Source organism: Gossypium hirsutum, chromosome D02 (assembly GCF_007990345.1).
Source record: "Gossypium hirsutum isolate 1008001.06 chromosome D02, Gossypium_hirsutum_v2.1, whole genome shotgun sequence".
NCBI classification, from domain to species: Eukaryota; Viridiplantae; Streptophyta; class Magnoliopsida; order Malvales; family Malvaceae; genus Gossypium; species Gossypium hirsutum.
In genome coordinates, this window is record NC_053438.1 from 59,537,840 (window position 1) to 59,556,363 (window position 18,524).

An 18,524-nucleotide genomic window follows, 5' to 3' on the forward strand; every position below is an offset into this window, starting at 1 on the left:
AGTGTCAACGAGCGATAACTCCAAGCTCACGTCCAAGTGGGTCCTAGATTCGGGATGTTCTTTCCACATGTGTCCCAATAGAAAATGGTTCTCTACATACAGTTCGGTTGAAGGTGGAGTTGTGCGCATGAGAAACGATTCATCTAGTAAGGTAGTTGGTATTGGAACTGTTAAAATCAGGACACACGATGGGACAATTAGGACACTCTCAGATCTCAGGTATGTACCTGATTTACGAAAGAATCTCATCTCCTTGAGTATTTTAGACTTGAAAGGATACAGAATCAACATCGAGTCGAGCGGTATTAAAGTATCTTGTGGAGCTCTCGTTTTGTTAAAAGGTAAAAGAACTGGCAGTCTTTATATTTTGGAAGGTTCTATAGTGACTGGTGAAATCGGACGTCCCTCATCCGTTACAGAGTCGAAGTCAACTCGTTTGGAGCGGAGGCAACTTGGTCATAGGAGGGAAAAATGTATGATCGTTTCGTTGAAGAGAGGTTCTCTTTTGGATGCAGGTTTTGAAAAGTTAGGGCACTGTGTTCGTGAAAATCAGACCCGAGTTAGTTTTGATTTAGCAGTGTACAAGTCGAAGGCTAGAAGTCTTCCAGTTTCTAAGCACAGATTCGACTCAGTTAATTCCCTGCATAGTTCAAGATAGGCTCGTGGCGGGCTTTGGCAAAGATGGCGTTGTGAAAATATGAGTCAAGGTGGAGATTTGTTAAGTATGACTCCTATTTTTAGTCAAATTTGAAAAATAATCTTTTAGTTAAACTCTGTTTATTAATTTCAGTCAAACACTGATTAGTTTAGATTATTTTATTATTATTTGACATATGAATTTAGCCTATAAATAGGCTCTTTTACAACTTTAGTAAATACACCTATTAGATATTAGAAATCATAACATATTTAGAGAATTTTGTGTTTACCTTTTGAGGGTTCTTTGTTTTCGAGTTTTTGGGGTTTAGTTTTATCTCCATCTTTTATACTATTCGTTCTTTTGCCATTATAGTAAAATTATCTTTGCCCGTGGTTTTTTATCCTCTTTGGAGGGGTTTTTCCACGTTAAATTTGTGTGTTCAATTTCTCAATTTGTTCCGCTATTTTTGTTACTTGTTGCTTAATCGGGTCGATCCCTAACAATATTTTATTTAGTTATTTTTAATTTTTTAAATATAATTTAAAAATTACTTGTAAAATTAATAATTTTTATTAGTGAGTGATATATCTACCTGCGGTTAATATAAAAATAGCAATGATGATAAAACAAAATACTGTAACGATAATATAATATGAGATAAAAAAATTAAACATAGTACAGTGAAGATAAACATGTCCCAAAGAACCTTTAGCACACAAGTGAAAATAGTAAAATGTTATTTTCGAATGTTTCTAGGATTGGTTGTGTTTCGATTTTTTAAAGATACTTAAGATTTGGTATGGTAATCGTAACGGTGGAAAGTACTGGTGTGAGATGGAACACACCAATTTTGAGAGCTACTTTTTCCTACCATCAAATGTTATGGTTTTTCGCTACATATGACTTGATTTCGGTCTAACATTCCTACTATTTCTTTGATATATTTTGTCTAAAATGCATGACCAACTCCTTAATACAATGTTTTTATTCTTTTTCTTGAGTTAATATTTTACGCTTTATTCTCGCCCAACCTTTTTGACCATTATTTTAATATTTTAAATATAAATGTGAATAAATTCTTTGAATTATAATTAAATTTCCACTCAGACAGACATTAAAATAAAACAAATTATTCCATCAAAATGGTATAAGTTTTGGGCTGACAAACAATTATTTTCCCTATCCCTACTAAAATAATTGAAAAACACTCTCTATCCAGGTAAGCCATTGCGAAATTCAGGGTGTTTCCTTCCTTTGACTGCTCAATACCCAAAAAAGAACACGTGCCAAAACTGTTATTTATTTTATCTGTTGACCAGCTACTAGACCTTCTCGAATTTCTTTTTTACAAACTAAATAAAGTCCTTTTGAATATATAGATGTATTTACCAACTCACCATATCTATAATCTATAAATATAGAGAGAGAGAGAGAGAGAGAGAAGTTACCCCCAAGCTCAATTAAAGTTTAAGGAAGGCTATTAGAATTTCACATAAGGGCAATTTTGGTAATCTGAGATTGATTTGTTCGGATGAAATGAAGTGGTGTATTAATTTCTTTTTTATATTCAAAGTATCATATTTTTTTTATATAAGTTTTAGATACTAATAATTTGATTTTGTTATGTTATTCTTGGTATATAATTATATGTAAACCAAAATATATATTATTCAGAATATTATAAATTTGCATTTCTTTTACATATCAATAATTCTTTTTCTTTTTCTTTTTTGTAAATTTTAACCTTTTTATATGTGTCCTTTTATGTTGTTTTTTTTATCTTAATAGTTCAATTTATACAATAGAATATATTAATGTCATGCTTTTGTTACGTCTTAATTTGTCTTATCAGGAGTGTAGTTAAATGAGCTAGCAGGGCCAGTCCCTCTTAAAATACAAAATTTTTCATTTAAACCATTTAAAATTTTAAATTAGTAAAGATAAAATTACACTTTAACCCCCTAAAAATAATAAAAATTTGATTTAATCATTTAAAAATTATAAAGATATAGACTAGTAAAATAGTAAAATTGTATTTTTACCATCATAAAAATTAAAATTTAATTTTGATCCCTAAAAGAATCTTCGAGCTTCATCCCTGCATCTCATATTTTGCACATTTTATAATAGTGCTTGAATTAAAGAAAAATAAATATGTTTGTAGTGTGTTCAAAGTTTTATATAAAGTTCGACACAATTGTAATTTTGATTATTTTTTTTTGTATAATTTTGAGTTAAATAATTTTAAGTCGGAGTCCAAAATTTTTCAAGTTTGGGTTCCTTTACATAGATGGTGACATATTTATACATTTTGTTATGTTCTCATTTTATTCTTTATGACGTGATATATCTTAATTATTATTAATTTTTTTATCATATTTCAATTAAATTCATAATTTATATAATTTTATCATAGTAATTTAATTTTAAATCTAAATTTATTTATTAAAAACAGAATCATTATACTAATTATATAGTAATATAAATAATATTTTTAATTAAAAAATTATTCTGATTTGATGAAGCAATGTGAGTAAGTATATTATAGTATAAGTGCAGGGGCTCTAGACATTTACAAGAGTATATATAATACATGAACATCATTAATGCATGAATTTACCTAATTCATAAACGTACATTATAACATTAATGTATATACACAGTTGATGAATGTGCATCATTAATGCATAGTACATGTATTGAGACTATTAATTTGAATGGGATCAGTCTGCAGCAATATTTTATTTAATCAAACCCAAGTTCACGAGTTATAGCTCATATCACAAGACAAGCTTGTAATTTGTATTTGAAAATTTTGCAATCAAAAGGTTCTTTTTAAGAGCCGTAAACATGTTAATATTTAATGTTAAATAAGACAAAATTCTTCAACAAAAATTTAATTAAAGTAGTTAATATTGTACTGGTGATAAACATGTTATTTTTCTATTGATCGATATCAGTCTATATCAATCATTTTGAACTTTTTGTTATTTTTGAGAAATATTTAATATATATATATTTATAAATATCAAATAATGAAATTGAATAGATCTCAATATAAAATACTTAACATTTATATAGAATACTTCTTAATAAACTTCATAAATACAAGTCATTGTTAAATAAACTCAAAATAAGCAAATAAAAAAATTTATTTCTTAAATTAAATAATAAGATCATCTCATATCTCATATATATATATATACTATAGCAATTTAAAGTTAAAATTAAGGAAAACATTTTAATGCAACACAGTTAAAAGTTGTCATTTGGCATGCTAATAATTTGCCATGTGTCTTTATTGACTAAAGTTTAAATTGAATATTATTTCAATCTAATTTTTTTATAAAAATATATCAACATTGAATTATTATTAATATAACAATGATTATATATGTCAATAATCTTTACTATAATTGATTTTACTAAAAAAATATAAATATGTAAACTCTTACTCTGATTTAAATTTTTTTCTTAATATTAAGTCCGTATATACGATTTTTAATATTCAATATTAAAAAATATAAATATGTACTTCAAGTCTGTAACACATTCATTCATGCACTCATTTTTTTAGTTATTGAAAATTAAATTTCATATATAATATATATCAAATATTTCTTTCTTTAATAGATAAATGAAAAAAGGTATTAAAATCATATAGATTAATTTATTAATTTAGTTACTAATGGTATATATTTTCTTTGGATGAGCATATTTTTTAGACAACTTTTCTTTATGTAATCTTTTGTTTAATAACTTAATTTACATAGAATATAATTTGAAGATTTAAAAAAAAAACTTACTTTTTTTTAAGAGCAAGGCCAAAATTATAATTTAGATTAATTTATTATTTTAAATATAAACTTTTTGGTATTATTTTATATTGATTATAATTTAAATTATATAAAGATTAAAATTTTCTATTATTTTTAATTTTTCAATAATATTATTTATGAAATGTTACAAATTTTGTATTGTTTTTTAATAATTTCTTATAATATATGTTAATTAATACACACAATTGACCTACGCATCGCACGGAAAAAAAACTAGTTATGCATATAGCAATCCATAATTCAATAAATTTAAAATAAATAATAAAAGATTTAACTGTAAATTTTAAATTTTATTTTTTTTGTATTGGATGGTACAACATATTTCAACTGGTATAAGCGAAATCAACCAGTATGTATTGATACAGGTGAAATTTACATCGGAAAAAAAACCTAAAGTTTATTGTTCCTATTTATTATTGGAATGGAGCATCTAACCCATATGAGTGGTACTAGAACAAATTGACTACCTTGGATTTAACAACAAATGCAACTATTTAACACATTTATGCTATGTTTGCTAGAAATGGTTTTTTTAAGACATCTTAGTACATGAGTTAGCAATAAATTAATTTCAATTGACAATTTTTAACCACTTATCTAAATTGTTTTAAGCAAGGAATGGAAGAGTTTTTACTTATTTTGAAAATGTATTATTTTTTTACTTCGATTTTACTCATTTTTAATTTTAATTTTAATTTTATACTATTTTTTATAGGGTGCATTACACTAGTAGTGACCCAACTATTAGTAATTTTTTTGGTCACCCAACTATGAAAAGCTATAAAATAGTCACCAAACTATTCAATTTTGTCTTTTTTTTGTCACTAGCTGGCTAATGGTGGAAGCTTTTAGAATTGGCATGATCGCAATTTTAACCCTCAACATGTATACATTTTGTCAATTTAGTTTTAATTCTAAAAACATTTTAACCCTCAACATTTACACATTGTATAATTTGGTCCTTTTTTGCAGTTTTGTTTTTCTTTGTGACATTAAGGGTTAATTTTAAAAGGAGAAAAGATGAAATATATTGTATTTTTGGGTGTTTCTATTTTTTATATTTTCAATCAAATTTAGTTGATAATTTTATTTTTTAGGTCAAAGTGTCACAAAGAAAAGCAAAAAAAAAAAGAGATCAAATTACACAATGTGCAAATGTTGAGGGTTAGATTCTTTTTTTGAATTAAAACTAAATTGACACAATATATAAATGTTGATGGTTAAAGTTGCTATTATGCTAATTCTAAAAACTATTACCATTAGCCAACTGGTAACCAAAAATACAATTTAAATAGTAGGGTAATCATTTTATAACTATTCATAATTGGGTGACCAAAAAAGGAATTTACTAATAGTTAGGTGACAATTTTATAACCTTTTATAATTGAATGACCAAAAAAAATTTACTAATAACTAGATGACTGTAACACCCCAAACCTGGCCTAGAAGTTTAACCCAAACTTGAACGAGTTACATCAACGCATTGAAAATCGATTTCTTTTTGAAATTTTAACCTTGAAAACCTGTAACACTCCCAACCCGTATACCTCGCCAAAACTGGGTTATGAAGCATTACCGGAGTTTACAGATCAAACAGGCAGAAATTTCAAACATTTCATATCATCAAAACAAGTCATCAAAGCATCATTTTAATCCACATTATAAACATGCCAAATCTAAATCAATTTTGCCTAGTTCATGAGCACTTAAACATAGAATTAAATTCACATGCACCTATCTAGATCTAGTTCAATTTATCATGCCATAATATGGCTTCAAAGACAAACACATATTTATATGTATAAAACCAACCAAAATTAAACTTATAACCTCATTTACAACCAAACCATAAAATAACTATTATTTAGACACCTAGGTACATGCCGAAACAAAAGATAAACATCACCACATTTGAGTTCGGGATTGTTGCTGGATGCTGAATCGGCAGTCAAAAGTTAAGTACCTAACCTGTGCACGGGAAACAAAACCGTACGCCAAGTATAAACTCAGTGGTATTTCTATAATCCGAATATTTAAAGATAAGAAATTACAAATATACAATTGAAATATAAACACATATTAATATTTAATTATTACAATAACCATATCATATTTCATTTGTTTCACAAATATCTCAATTCTCATACTTGCTATATAAATAGCTTTTCACAATTTAACTTACATTTCATTTATACAATTGCTTTATTCATTCCATACTCAATTCACTATTTCATTTCCATTTCTCATACCATACCATTTCAATATCAATTATAGAACTTATTTATTCATTTACCCCTATTAACACGACTCGGACTCAGATGGATACACGGATCCAACCAACACACCAGTTTGACACTTAGTGCCTCATCGGATAATTCGAAGTAATAATTTGACACCCAGTGTCTCATCGGCTAAACCGAAGTAAATTGGCACCTAGTGCCTCATCAAATTAATTCGAAGTAGTAAATTGACACCCAATGTCTCATCGACTCAAAGTCGAAGAAATCCCTAAACTCTTCCAATCCTTTAGCATGCCATCTATATTCGACTCAGCCCGATACAATTAATAGGGTTTAATTTCACTTTCCAAATACAACCAATATTCAATTATCATATTTGCACATATATATTCATTTCAATTCAAATAATCAATTCAATCCATTCAATCAACTTTTAATTCAATTCAATGTCAAAGTGCCAAATACTCACCTCAACCACTTACCATAAGCATTATATCAAAATACAACAATTAATAACTAGATTCGAATTATAGAAATACAAACCAGGAATTCCGAGCTATTCGACGTCGACTTTATCTTTCCCTATTTTAGTCGAAGATTCTGGTATGATGTTAGCTACGGAATTAAAACAATTAAAATTCATCAATACAACACAATTCAATCTCATATTTAATATTTCAATTTTTACTCAATATTTGCCTAAATTTAAATTTAGTCCCTAAACCGAGACTATCTTTATTTCTTTACATTTAATTCTTTATTTTCATACAAACTACAATTTAAACTAAATTTAACTCCTTATTTTCACTTAAATCCCTAAATTTCAAAATTTTCACAATTTAGCCCCTATTACTCAAAATTTACAATTTATTCTACAATTCAATCCTTTTTTTTCATTTCTAGCTTAAAAATCTATCAATTTAATCCCTAATACTAAAATCATTCAACATTAACAACATCTAAAAACTCAATAATTTCTAAAATTTTGACATGGGTCGAGTAGCATTTAATATCAAGATTCCAAAAACATAAAAATTACAAGAAAAAAGAACTAAATTGACTAACCAATTGAACTTTGAACCCAAGAAGTCTCTAGCCTTGCGTTTTTCTTTCTCTTTCTCTTTTTTCTTTTTTTACTTTTTGTTTTCGTTTGGCTTTGGCTTTCTTTTCTTTCTTTTTTTTATTTCTTTTATTATTATAATATAATATATATACTTATTAATTTTTTTTGAATAATTGACTGGGGTATTATAATATATAATAGAAAACACAAGAAAACAGCCTCTAACATTGCTGGGCTGGTCAAAAAACAAAGCATAGTCTGCAAATAAAAACAACCCATAAACCAACCGACTAAAATGTTCAGACTTTAAAAAAAAAAACCTAATTAAATAACAAATAAAATAAAAGAATCATAAAAACCAACCGTCATTTCCCCAGTCACTTCAAACAGCCTGTATCCATTACTCTTCTAGACTTTTCATTTCAAAAGAACATCAGGTCTGTTTCAAAAAGATAGCAACAACTTCCAAGAAATCTCCTTCATTGCTTTCTTTTACCGTTTCATTTTGTCTTCCTCTTCTCTTTTCAAACTGGATTTTGTGCTTGTCTTTCTTTTGGAACTATCAGGTATACCTCTTCCCCTTTTGTAAGTGCATCTTTTGCGAGAGTATGAGCTTGGCCATTTTCTGTTCTTTGAATAAATCTGAAAGCAATTTTCTGGAAATGAGATCTATTACTCTGAATATCATGAATAATCATCCCGATAACAGATTTGTCCCTTGTTGTTGATTGACATTTGTGAATAACTGTTTTCGGATCCCCCATAATCGTGACTGAGTCTATCCCCATGCTGATACCTAACTTGGTTGCCTCCAAACATGCATATGCTTCGGCAACAAATGGAGATGAAATGTTGAAGTGCAAAGTTGACTTTAAGGCTCTAATCACACCATCTTGATCCCGAACAATAATTCCTGACGCTGATCTAAAGTTCCTGATATCAAAGGCTGCATCAAACTGTATTATCTCCCTTGATGTATCTCTGTCTTGTCCTGTAGCTTCAGTAGACGCGTAAGAAATCCTACTTCCCCTACTTCCTTCAAGTTCCCTTAGATAACTCTGTATTTTCTGTGAAAGATCTAATCCTAATATGGCTTTCTTCTCATGTATCATCTGATTCCGCGAGCCCCATAAAACCCATAGAGCACAACAAAACAATCGAGTCTGCTCCTTTGTTCCTTTATCAAAGACCCAGGTGAGCCAACTCCAGATATTCTGACTTGCATATTCTGTTACCCACGTCATATTGAGTCTAATCCATACTTCCATGCTTACAGGACATTTTCAAAACACATGATGGCTATCTTCCTCCTCAGATTCGCAACGAGGGCATCTGGAGTTTGCAGTTACTCTTTTATACTTCAGATTAGCCAGGGATGGGATATAGTTCCAGGAAATCCTCCATATGAGGATTAAAATCTTTTGTGGTAGTTGTAAATTCCATAGGTTCTTGTAAAATTCTTTAGTTTCGGTCTGTACTAAATAACTATTAGGCTCCAAACTAGCTTCTTGTAATAGTTTGTATGCGCTCCGAACTGAGGACTCACCTGATTGTTCACCTTTCCACACCTGCATGTCTTCACAGTCTGTTCTTGCTAGAGAAATCTGCAAAATTCTCTGGGCGACTTCCCTTTGGAAGGTAGTTGTAATTGTTTCTACTTTTCACGTCTTGGTTGTGCTGTCAATTAGGTCTGATACTAAGTTTAACCCTTCATTTCTTTCTCTATTCTGCCACATCTCAGGTTCAATCCCTGGTATCCATCGATCATTCCAAATGGATATTGCGGAACCTGCCCCCACTCTCCATCTTAGCCCTTTGAGAAGGGTTCCTTTCGCTGCCCAAATGCTCCTCCAGGTAAGAGATGGTAAGTTTCCCAACTGTGCATTTAGATAACTTGTCCGTGGATAATATTTAGCTTTAAGCACTCTTGCTGAAAGGGAATCTGGATAATTTATTAAACGCCATCCCTGCTTGGCTAATAAGGCGATATTAAACTGACTAAGCTTTTGGAAACCCATTCCTCCGTTTTCCTTTAAAAGACAAAGGTTTTTCCACGAACACCAATGTATACCCCTTTTTCCACGACCTTTCTGCCACCAATATTTTGCAACAATACTTTCCAGATCTTTGCATATTGATTTTGGTAATAAAAAACATGTCATTGAATATGTCGGTATGGCTTGAAGAACAGCTTTTATGAAAACCTCTTTTCCCCCTTGTGACAAAAACCGATTACTCCAATTCTCGATACGCTTCTTCAATCTCTCTTTTAAGACCCCAAAAGATTTTTTTTTCGTCCAACCATATTCGGCAAACCCAAATAATGTTCTGGCTCATCTGAACTTCGACCAGCCAGCAAATGTGCAACTGAACTTCTTTCTTCCTCTGAAGTGTTTTTACTAAAGAAAACGGTAGATTTAGCAAAATTCACACACTGACCCGAACATCGCTTATACTCCTTCAGGATCTCCTTAATCGCTGTAGCTCCTTTTCTTGACGCTTCCCCGAATAAAATGCAGTCATCTGCAAATAATAAGTGTGTCACATGTGGGCCACTTCTGCTTACCTTGACTCCTTTTATTGCCCCATTATTTAAAGCTATTCTCATGAGACTAGATAATCCCTCTCCACAAATTAGAAACAGAAATGGACTCAGTGGATCCCCTGTCTCAGTCCCCTTTTTGGATTGAAAATTTCACCCATACTACCATTGACCACAACTTGATAAGAGACGGTCGACATACAATTCATAAGAGAATCAATCCATTTTGTGGCAAAACCCATTTTCAGCATTATTTCCAGAACAAAATCCCATTCAATCCTATCATAGGCTTTACTCATGTCAATTTTAACTGCCATAAAACCCTTTTTCCCTGTTCTTTTTTGTTTCAGTGTATGTAATAATTCATAGGCCAGCAATACATTGTCTGAAATTAATCTTCCCGGTAGGAAAGCACTTTGGGCACTGTCAATGCATTTATCGATAATCCCTCTAAATCTATTTGCAATAGCCTTAGCCATGATTTTATAAATAACATTACATAAACTGATTGGCCTAAAATGTGTCATATTAACAGGGTCATTAATTTTTGTAATAAGAACAATATGCGTTAAATTGATTGAACTAACCTCCATTCCCCCATTTAAATGAAGTAAACAAAATGCCATAACCTCCTCTCCAATGAAGTGCCAACATTTTTTATAAAATAGAGCCGGGAAACCATCTTCACCGGGAGCCTTGGTGGGATGAATTTTAAATAATGCCTCTCTAACCTCTTCTTTCGTATATGGTTCTGTAAGCTTTCGGTTATCTTCTTCACAAACACATCTATCAATTCTCGTAAGTAAATTATCAAAATTCGCTTGGTTGGCTGTATTAAATAAGTTTTGAAAGTAGGACCGTGCTATGCTTCCCATTTCTTGAAGGTCGTCTGTTACCACTCCGCAATCGCTTTGTAATTGTGTATCGTATTTTTCCTCTTCCTTTGCGTTGCTTGACTGTGAAAGAAGGCTGTATTCCTGTCACCTAGTCTTAGCCAATTTTGTCTTGCCCTTTGTTCCCAGTATCTTTCATCCTTTTCAATTTCAAAATTTAAATGAATCTTTGTATCAATCAGCTCAGCCATATTACTATCGTCCTTTTTCCTCTTCCATCAGTTTTAATAGCTTTGTTGATAAAAGATCTTTTTTCCCCTGCTTCCTTTTCCTTACTCGTCTCGCCCAGTCTTCCAGTCCTGCTCTCAAGCTTTCCAATTTCTGTAAAAAACTCCTAGAAGTTGTTTCCCATATATGTTTGGCTTCATCCAGAAAAGAGTCTTCCAATATCCACCAGGCTTCAAATTTGAAATGACTTTTCGGTCTTCGTTTATCTTCTTTAGCTGTGTTAATTAATAAAGGACAGTGATCAGAGAAAGAGTGAACCAGATGTTGAACCTTCACCATAGGGAACATAGAGATCCAATTTTCGTTTGCTACACCCTTATCCAGTCGTTCTTGTATGCATGTTTTCGGTAGATTGCCTCTTTCCCATGTAAACCATCTACCAGAATATCCCACATCAGTCAACTGGCAAAATTCTAAAGTTTCACGGAACATCTCCATTCTTTTTTCATCTCTCAGCAAACCTCCTTTTTTTCAAAGCCATACATAATCTCATTAAAATCTCCACACACAAACCAGGGGATTTTTTCATTTTTCCAGAGACTTTTCAGCACTGCCCATGAATCTTCTCTATCGTGCGCATATGGTGACCCATAAAACCCAGTAAGTCGCCATGAAGTATCTCTTTCATCATCAGCCACCATCACATCAATATGTCTTTTAGAGAAATTCTGGAGCGTAATATTAATATCATTTTGCCATGCCAAACACAACCCTCCTCTAGTACCCTCTGAATCCACCTCTATACCATTCGCAAAACCACATCTATGACGAATTCTTTCCATCCGATTTCTATAAAGCTTGGTCTCCATAAAGAAGACAATTTGGGGATTATAATTCTTCAGTGAATGCTGAAGTCTTCGAATTGTCCGTGGATTCCCCAATCCATGGACATTCCAACTTAGTATTTTCATTGCGTCCGGTCGGCTTGCCATTTGGCAGCCGCCGATGTTAAATGATTGATTTCCACCACTTTCCTGCTTTTTACCATCAAACTGTCCTTCTCTTCTCTTCTTACACAATCTTCAATTTCCCTTCTAGATCTCTTTTTTCCTTCCTCCCCTATAATAGCAACTTCCTCCAAATCATGTTCCATCATAATACTCGTGCCATTTCCTTTTCCTTGGCCTACGCAGCATATACCTCATTCCAGATTAAGACCAAGGATTGGATCAACAATCTTCCCAAATCTTGATTTTCCCCCTATCTTCTGTTGCTCCATTCGGACCTCTGTATTTTCTTCACCAAGACCTCCACTATCATCATCTGTTTCCTCCCGTAACCAGATACTCTTCATTGATAGTGACCTTTGGGATTGTGCTCTGATAGAAAGATCCCATCCCAAATCTGCGATCTCTACTCCAGTCTTCCACAGAAAAAACAAAAGAGTGACAATCTTTCATACTTAAAAGTGACGTATGAACGTCTCTCCCCATATAAAATTTGTTTCCTCCTTTTCAAAGGATGCCTTACATCAATTTGGACCCTAATTCTCATAAAGTTCCTATTTTCTTTCCCCAAGTTTGCGACGTCATATTCCAAAAAATTCCCCAAAAAATTCCCCATCTGCGTAGCTAAATTTTCAGAATATAGGCCAATTGGCACTTCATGGATCTGAACCCAGAAAGGTGTGAAAACTAAAGGGACTTGTAGCGGATCCTCTCCAACTTTCAATTTGTAAAGAATCAGCAGATGGTTGTTAAAGGTCCAAGGTGAACCCTTTAACACCCTGTCTATATCCATAGCATGAAAAAATTGAAACAAAAACCTTCTTTTCCCCAGATCTCGAATTCGAACACCCCGAACCGGATGCCACAAGTTTGCCATTGTACTTTTCATAGCAGAAAAATGAATCATACTAGTTGTCAAAAAACATCCCACAAGTTGAAAAAACTCACCCTCTTTTTCCCGATTTGGATCTATTGGTATGAGAATAGCATCCTCTTCTTCCTCATTGATTGACAAGTGGGCTAATTCATTCTCCATCTTTTCCAGGTCACTACTATGGATCCACTTCCTGATGCGATAGAAAAAACAACTGGGAAACACAGAAATCAAAGAACAAAAGTTCCACACGAACAAGAAAAACAAAGACTTCTACTAGCGGCGGTAGACAAAGAAACGTGCTAGGGTAGCAGACTTAAAACAACCTTTATATATACTTATTAATTAAGTAAACATATTTTATTATAATATATATTAAATTTATAAATATCTTACCTTATGCCGCCTCATTAAAGAACAATGGCATAATTGCTTTTTTAGTCCCTTTAATTTTTCTTTAATCTATAATTTAACTTTCACCCTATATGCAATTTAGTTATTATACCTAATTACTTTTAATTCAAGCAAATTCACTTAACCGAAACCTAATTAACTACACAAATAGCTTCGTAAATATTTTTACGAGTCTGATTAATGGGAACGGAGTCTCGGGAATGCACTTTTTTTAATTTGGTCCTTTTTAATTATTTAACTATTGAAACGTTAAAATTTCTTAACGAAACTTTAATACCACCTTAATAACACTCCGTAAATATTTATAAAAATATTTACTGCCCAGTTTATAAAAATAAGGTCCCAATACCTCATCTTCTAAAAACACTTCAACTTAATAAATCACTTATATAATATAAATTATCAAATCAAAATTTAAAAAAAAATCACATTTGAATCATAAATATTAAATAATAATATTTACAAACTTACTCGTAGGATTTGGTTGTAACACCCCTTAACCCCAAACCGTAACTGGAACAGGGTTACGAGGCATTACCAGACATATCAAACAATTTACAAATAATTCTTAAATAAATAACGAACATATATAAAAGAATCATAAATTCATATAAATTTATGCTAATTGACTTCTTTTTTTATTTTAAAAATTTCGACAGTATTTTTGCTTAATTTTTACGTAAAACCCCCTGCAAACTTAAAACCAAAAACAATCCAATACCAATATTTCAATCAATAATTTTATACTTTAAAACGCTACTAATCATACTTAATAAATTAATTCACTATTTTATTCATCATTCAAAAGATTATAACCATTTACTCACAACCAAGATCATTTAGCATATATATATTTATATATATACAACTCGTGTTCAATCACCTAGTACATGCCACTTAAACAAAAAGGAAGAAATACATCACCAAAATTTTCTTGATGGAGTCGGGATCTTTCTGGATGCTGAACTGGACCTTGAACTCTAATGACTTGCGCACGGAAACAACCGTACGCTGAGTCTTTCATACTCCGTGGTATTACTATAATTTAAATTATTTAAGTAAAATAACAAATAAACATGTCAAATTATATAACAATTAATTCATAAATAAACTAATTTATTCTTAACTTTCATTTCTCAACAATAACAACTCAATTTGGCTATTCATCAATTTAATATCATATAACATTTCATTTGAACATAAATCTCTTCATGAATCTTTGATTCATTCTTTTCATTCTCATTTCTCAATTTCAATTCACTTTTCATTTCATGAATAAAGTCGATCATTTTCATTCGATTTTTGCTATTCCATTTATTTGCCCCTATTAACAAGACTCGGACTTTGGCGGATACACGGATCCAACCAAACACACCAGAATGACACTCAGTGCCTTATCGGATAGTTTGAAGTAAAGCTGACACCCAGTGTCTCATCGGAAAAGCCGAAGTAAGTTGGTACCCAGTACCTCATCGAATCTATCTGAAGAAATATAGTGACACCCAGTGTCTCATCGACTCAAGGTCAAAGTATCCCTGAACTCTTCCAATCCTATGGCATGCCAACTATATCCGACTCAGCCCGACTAGTTAATAGGGTATTCAAATCATTTTTCTATTTCAAATTCACTTTTGATTCAATCACAATTCAATTCAATTTCACTTTCCACTTTTTAATTAATACACAGTTCAAATAATTTCACTTCAATTCAATTCATTTCGATTCACTTTTCCAATCAATATGCAATTCATATATTCACACATATTCATAATTTCATTCACTTTTATTTAATGCAATATTTTAATACTCACCTCAATTTCACTTACTAAGTACTTTAATTGAAATTTAACAATTGAAAATAAATAAATTCAAATTATAGTAATACAAACCGTAAATCTCCCGTTTTAGTCCTCGATAGCTTTCTCCTTTCCTTTTGATGACGATGCCTCGGGTTATTTGTTAGCTACAAAAATAATAATTTTCGCTATTAATTATAGCATTAAATTAAAATAAATAATTGAATTTCTAATCAATTCTTACCTTATTCCCAATTTAATCTTAACTAAGTTTACTTACTTTCCTAATTCAATTCACACTCTATTTCTATTCAAATTTCATCCAAACTCAAATTTAACTATTAAAATTTTAGCATATTTTCCTAATTTCGAATTTCCCTCAATTTAGTCCCTAAAACATAAAACTTATAACTTACTTCACAATTTAATCCTTTGATCAATTCTAACTTAAAATTCATTCAATTAAATCCCTAATTTAACAATTTGTCCAACATGAACCATGCTTAAAAACCTATAAACTTCCAAAACCTCAACTTATTTTCAACAAAACTTTGTTTTAAAACTTCTAAAACATCAAAATTAAGTAAAAAGGGCTTAATTGACTTACCAATCAAAGCTTTAAGCTTCAAAATCCTAGTTTTCCCTTTTCTTTTTCTTTTCTTCTTTCCTTTCCCTTGTTTCGAATTGCTCTCTGTTTCTTTTCTTTTGTTTTATTTTTATTTCTTTACTTTATATTATAATAATATAATTTATTAATAATCATTTAATTAATAAATATCTTTTAATTATAACACAAGTGTATATACATACTTTACTACATTTGTACAACTTTATCACCCTACATTTGGCACCATTTAATTTATTTAATTTATATTTAATTAATTAATATTTATAAATATATTTATACTTAAATTTTAGGTAATCATACATTTATTTTACAAATGTAAAAATATATGCATGTCACATGTAAAATTTTTACACCCAAAATTTATCTTTTCTTAATTTATTACATAATATGATAATAATAAAAATAATTACAATAATAATTTAATAGAATATCTATTTAATAATTAATTATAAGTATTACAAATGTATGTATTTTTATTAATAAACTTGTATTAAATCATCACCATACATTTGTCTTTATTTAATTTATTTCTTAATATAATATCTTAACTTTAATTAATATAATTTATAATGTTTTTAATTAAATATTATTTTTATAATATTAATCAAGAAAAAAATCTAAGATTTTTCCATGTATTGCCGCCTATTCTTAAGCCATTGGCTTATTTACCTATCTAGTCCCTCTTATTTTTTTGACCTATAATTAGACTTTTACCCTTTATTCAATTTAATCCTTTTTTTCCTAATTTCTCTTAATTAAGCTAAATTCACCTATCTAAAACCTAATTAATCACACAATTAGTCTCGTAAATATTTCTAATAATTATTTTCGAACTCAATTTACTAAGACGGAGGCCCGATAATGTACTTTTCAAATGCTTGTGAATTTTGGGTCATTACATTTCTTCCCCCTTAATAAATTTCGTCCTCGAAATTTACCTGAGAAGAGATAAGGATATTGTGTTTTCATCGCCTCTTCCGATTCCCAAGTAGCTTCTTCCACACTATGACTTCTCCATAAGACTTTTACTAAGGGAACCCGTTTATTTCTTAATTCTTTCACTTTTCGTGCTAATATCTGAACCGACTCTTCTTCATAAGTTAAATCAGATTGAATTTCAATGTCTTCAGTGGGAATAACATGAGAAGGATCTGATCTATATCTCCGAAGCATCGAAACATGAAAAACATTGTGAATCTTTTGCAATTCTGGAGGTAAAGCCAATCGATAGGCAACCGGTCCGATTCTTTCCACTATTTCATACGGCCCAATAAAACGTGGACTCAATTTACCTTTTCGGCCAAATCTCAAAATTTTCATCCAAGGTGATACTTTAAGGAATCCTTTATCACCAACAGAATATTCAATGTCTCGTCGTTTCAAATCTACGTAAGATTTCTGTCTGTCAAAGGTGGCTTTCAGTCTATCTTTAATCTTTTTAACTGTTTCCTCTGTCTTTTGAATAAATTCAAGTCCAATCACTTTTCTTTCTTTTAATTCTGTCCAACATATTGGCAATCTACACCTTCTACTATATAAAGCTTCATACGGACCCATTTGAATACTAGATTGAAAACTATTATTATAAATAAATTCTGCTAGTGGTAAATATCGTTCCCAACCTGACTCAAAGTCGATGATACAAGCTCTCAACATATCTTCCAAAATATGAATTACCCACTCGGATTGTCCGTTAGTTTGTGGATGAAATGCAGTACTAAAATTAAGTCTAGTTCCCAATGAATCATGTAATTGCTTCCAAAATCTCAATGTAAACCGAGGGTCCCAATCTGAAATTATCGATGCCGGAATACCATGTAATCTAACAATTTCACAGATATAAACCTCGGCAAGCTTCTGTAGTGACCAGTCGGTTCTGACTGCTATAAAATGAGCTGACTTTGTGAGTCGATCGACAATCACCCTGATGGCATTCTTTTTTCTCATTGACAATGGCAATCCCGTAACAAAATCTATGGTAATGCAATCTCATTTCCACTCGGGAATAGTAATAGGCTGTAACAAACCTGTCGGTACATGATGTTCTACTTTTACTTGCTGACAAGTCAGACATTTACCGACATATTCAACTATATTTTTCTTCATTCTTGGCCACCAGTATAGTTCTCGTAGATCACGATACATCTTCATTCCACTAGGGTGCAAAGCAAAAGTACTATCATGTGCTTCTCGGAGAATCAACTCTTTAATCTCAAAAGTAGCTGGGATACATATCCGGTTCCGAAACCTCAAACAATCATGCTCGTCAATACTAAAATTTTCCACCGTACCATACTGTGCCATTTCTTTTTTCTTCATCAACTTTTCATCTTCTAGCTGTGCTGCTTTGATTTGATCAAACATTACCGGTTTAATTCTGAACTCAGCTAACAAACTTCCATCATCATTAATACTAAGCT

General features: G+C 31.0%; 2 protein-coding genes across 2 annotated transcripts; both read right to left on the reverse strand.

The window, feature by feature from the left end:
- Positions 1–8,306: 8,306 nt before the first annotated feature.
- Positions 8,307–9,026, reverse strand: LOC121214571 (uncharacterized). Its single transcript, XM_041088346.1, has one exon. It carries the CDS (start codon positions 9,024–9,026, stop codon positions 8,307–8,309), a length of 720 nt encoding a protein of 239 aa, XP_040944280.1.
- Positions 9,027–11,412: 2,386 nt separating this feature from the next.
- On the reverse strand, positions 11,413–11,883 carry LOC121214572 (uncharacterized). Its single transcript, XM_041088347.1, has one exon. It carries the CDS (start codon positions 11,881–11,883, stop codon positions 11,413–11,415), a length of 471 nt encoding a protein of 156 aa, XP_040944281.1.
- Positions 11,884–18,524: the final 6,641 nt, after the last annotated feature.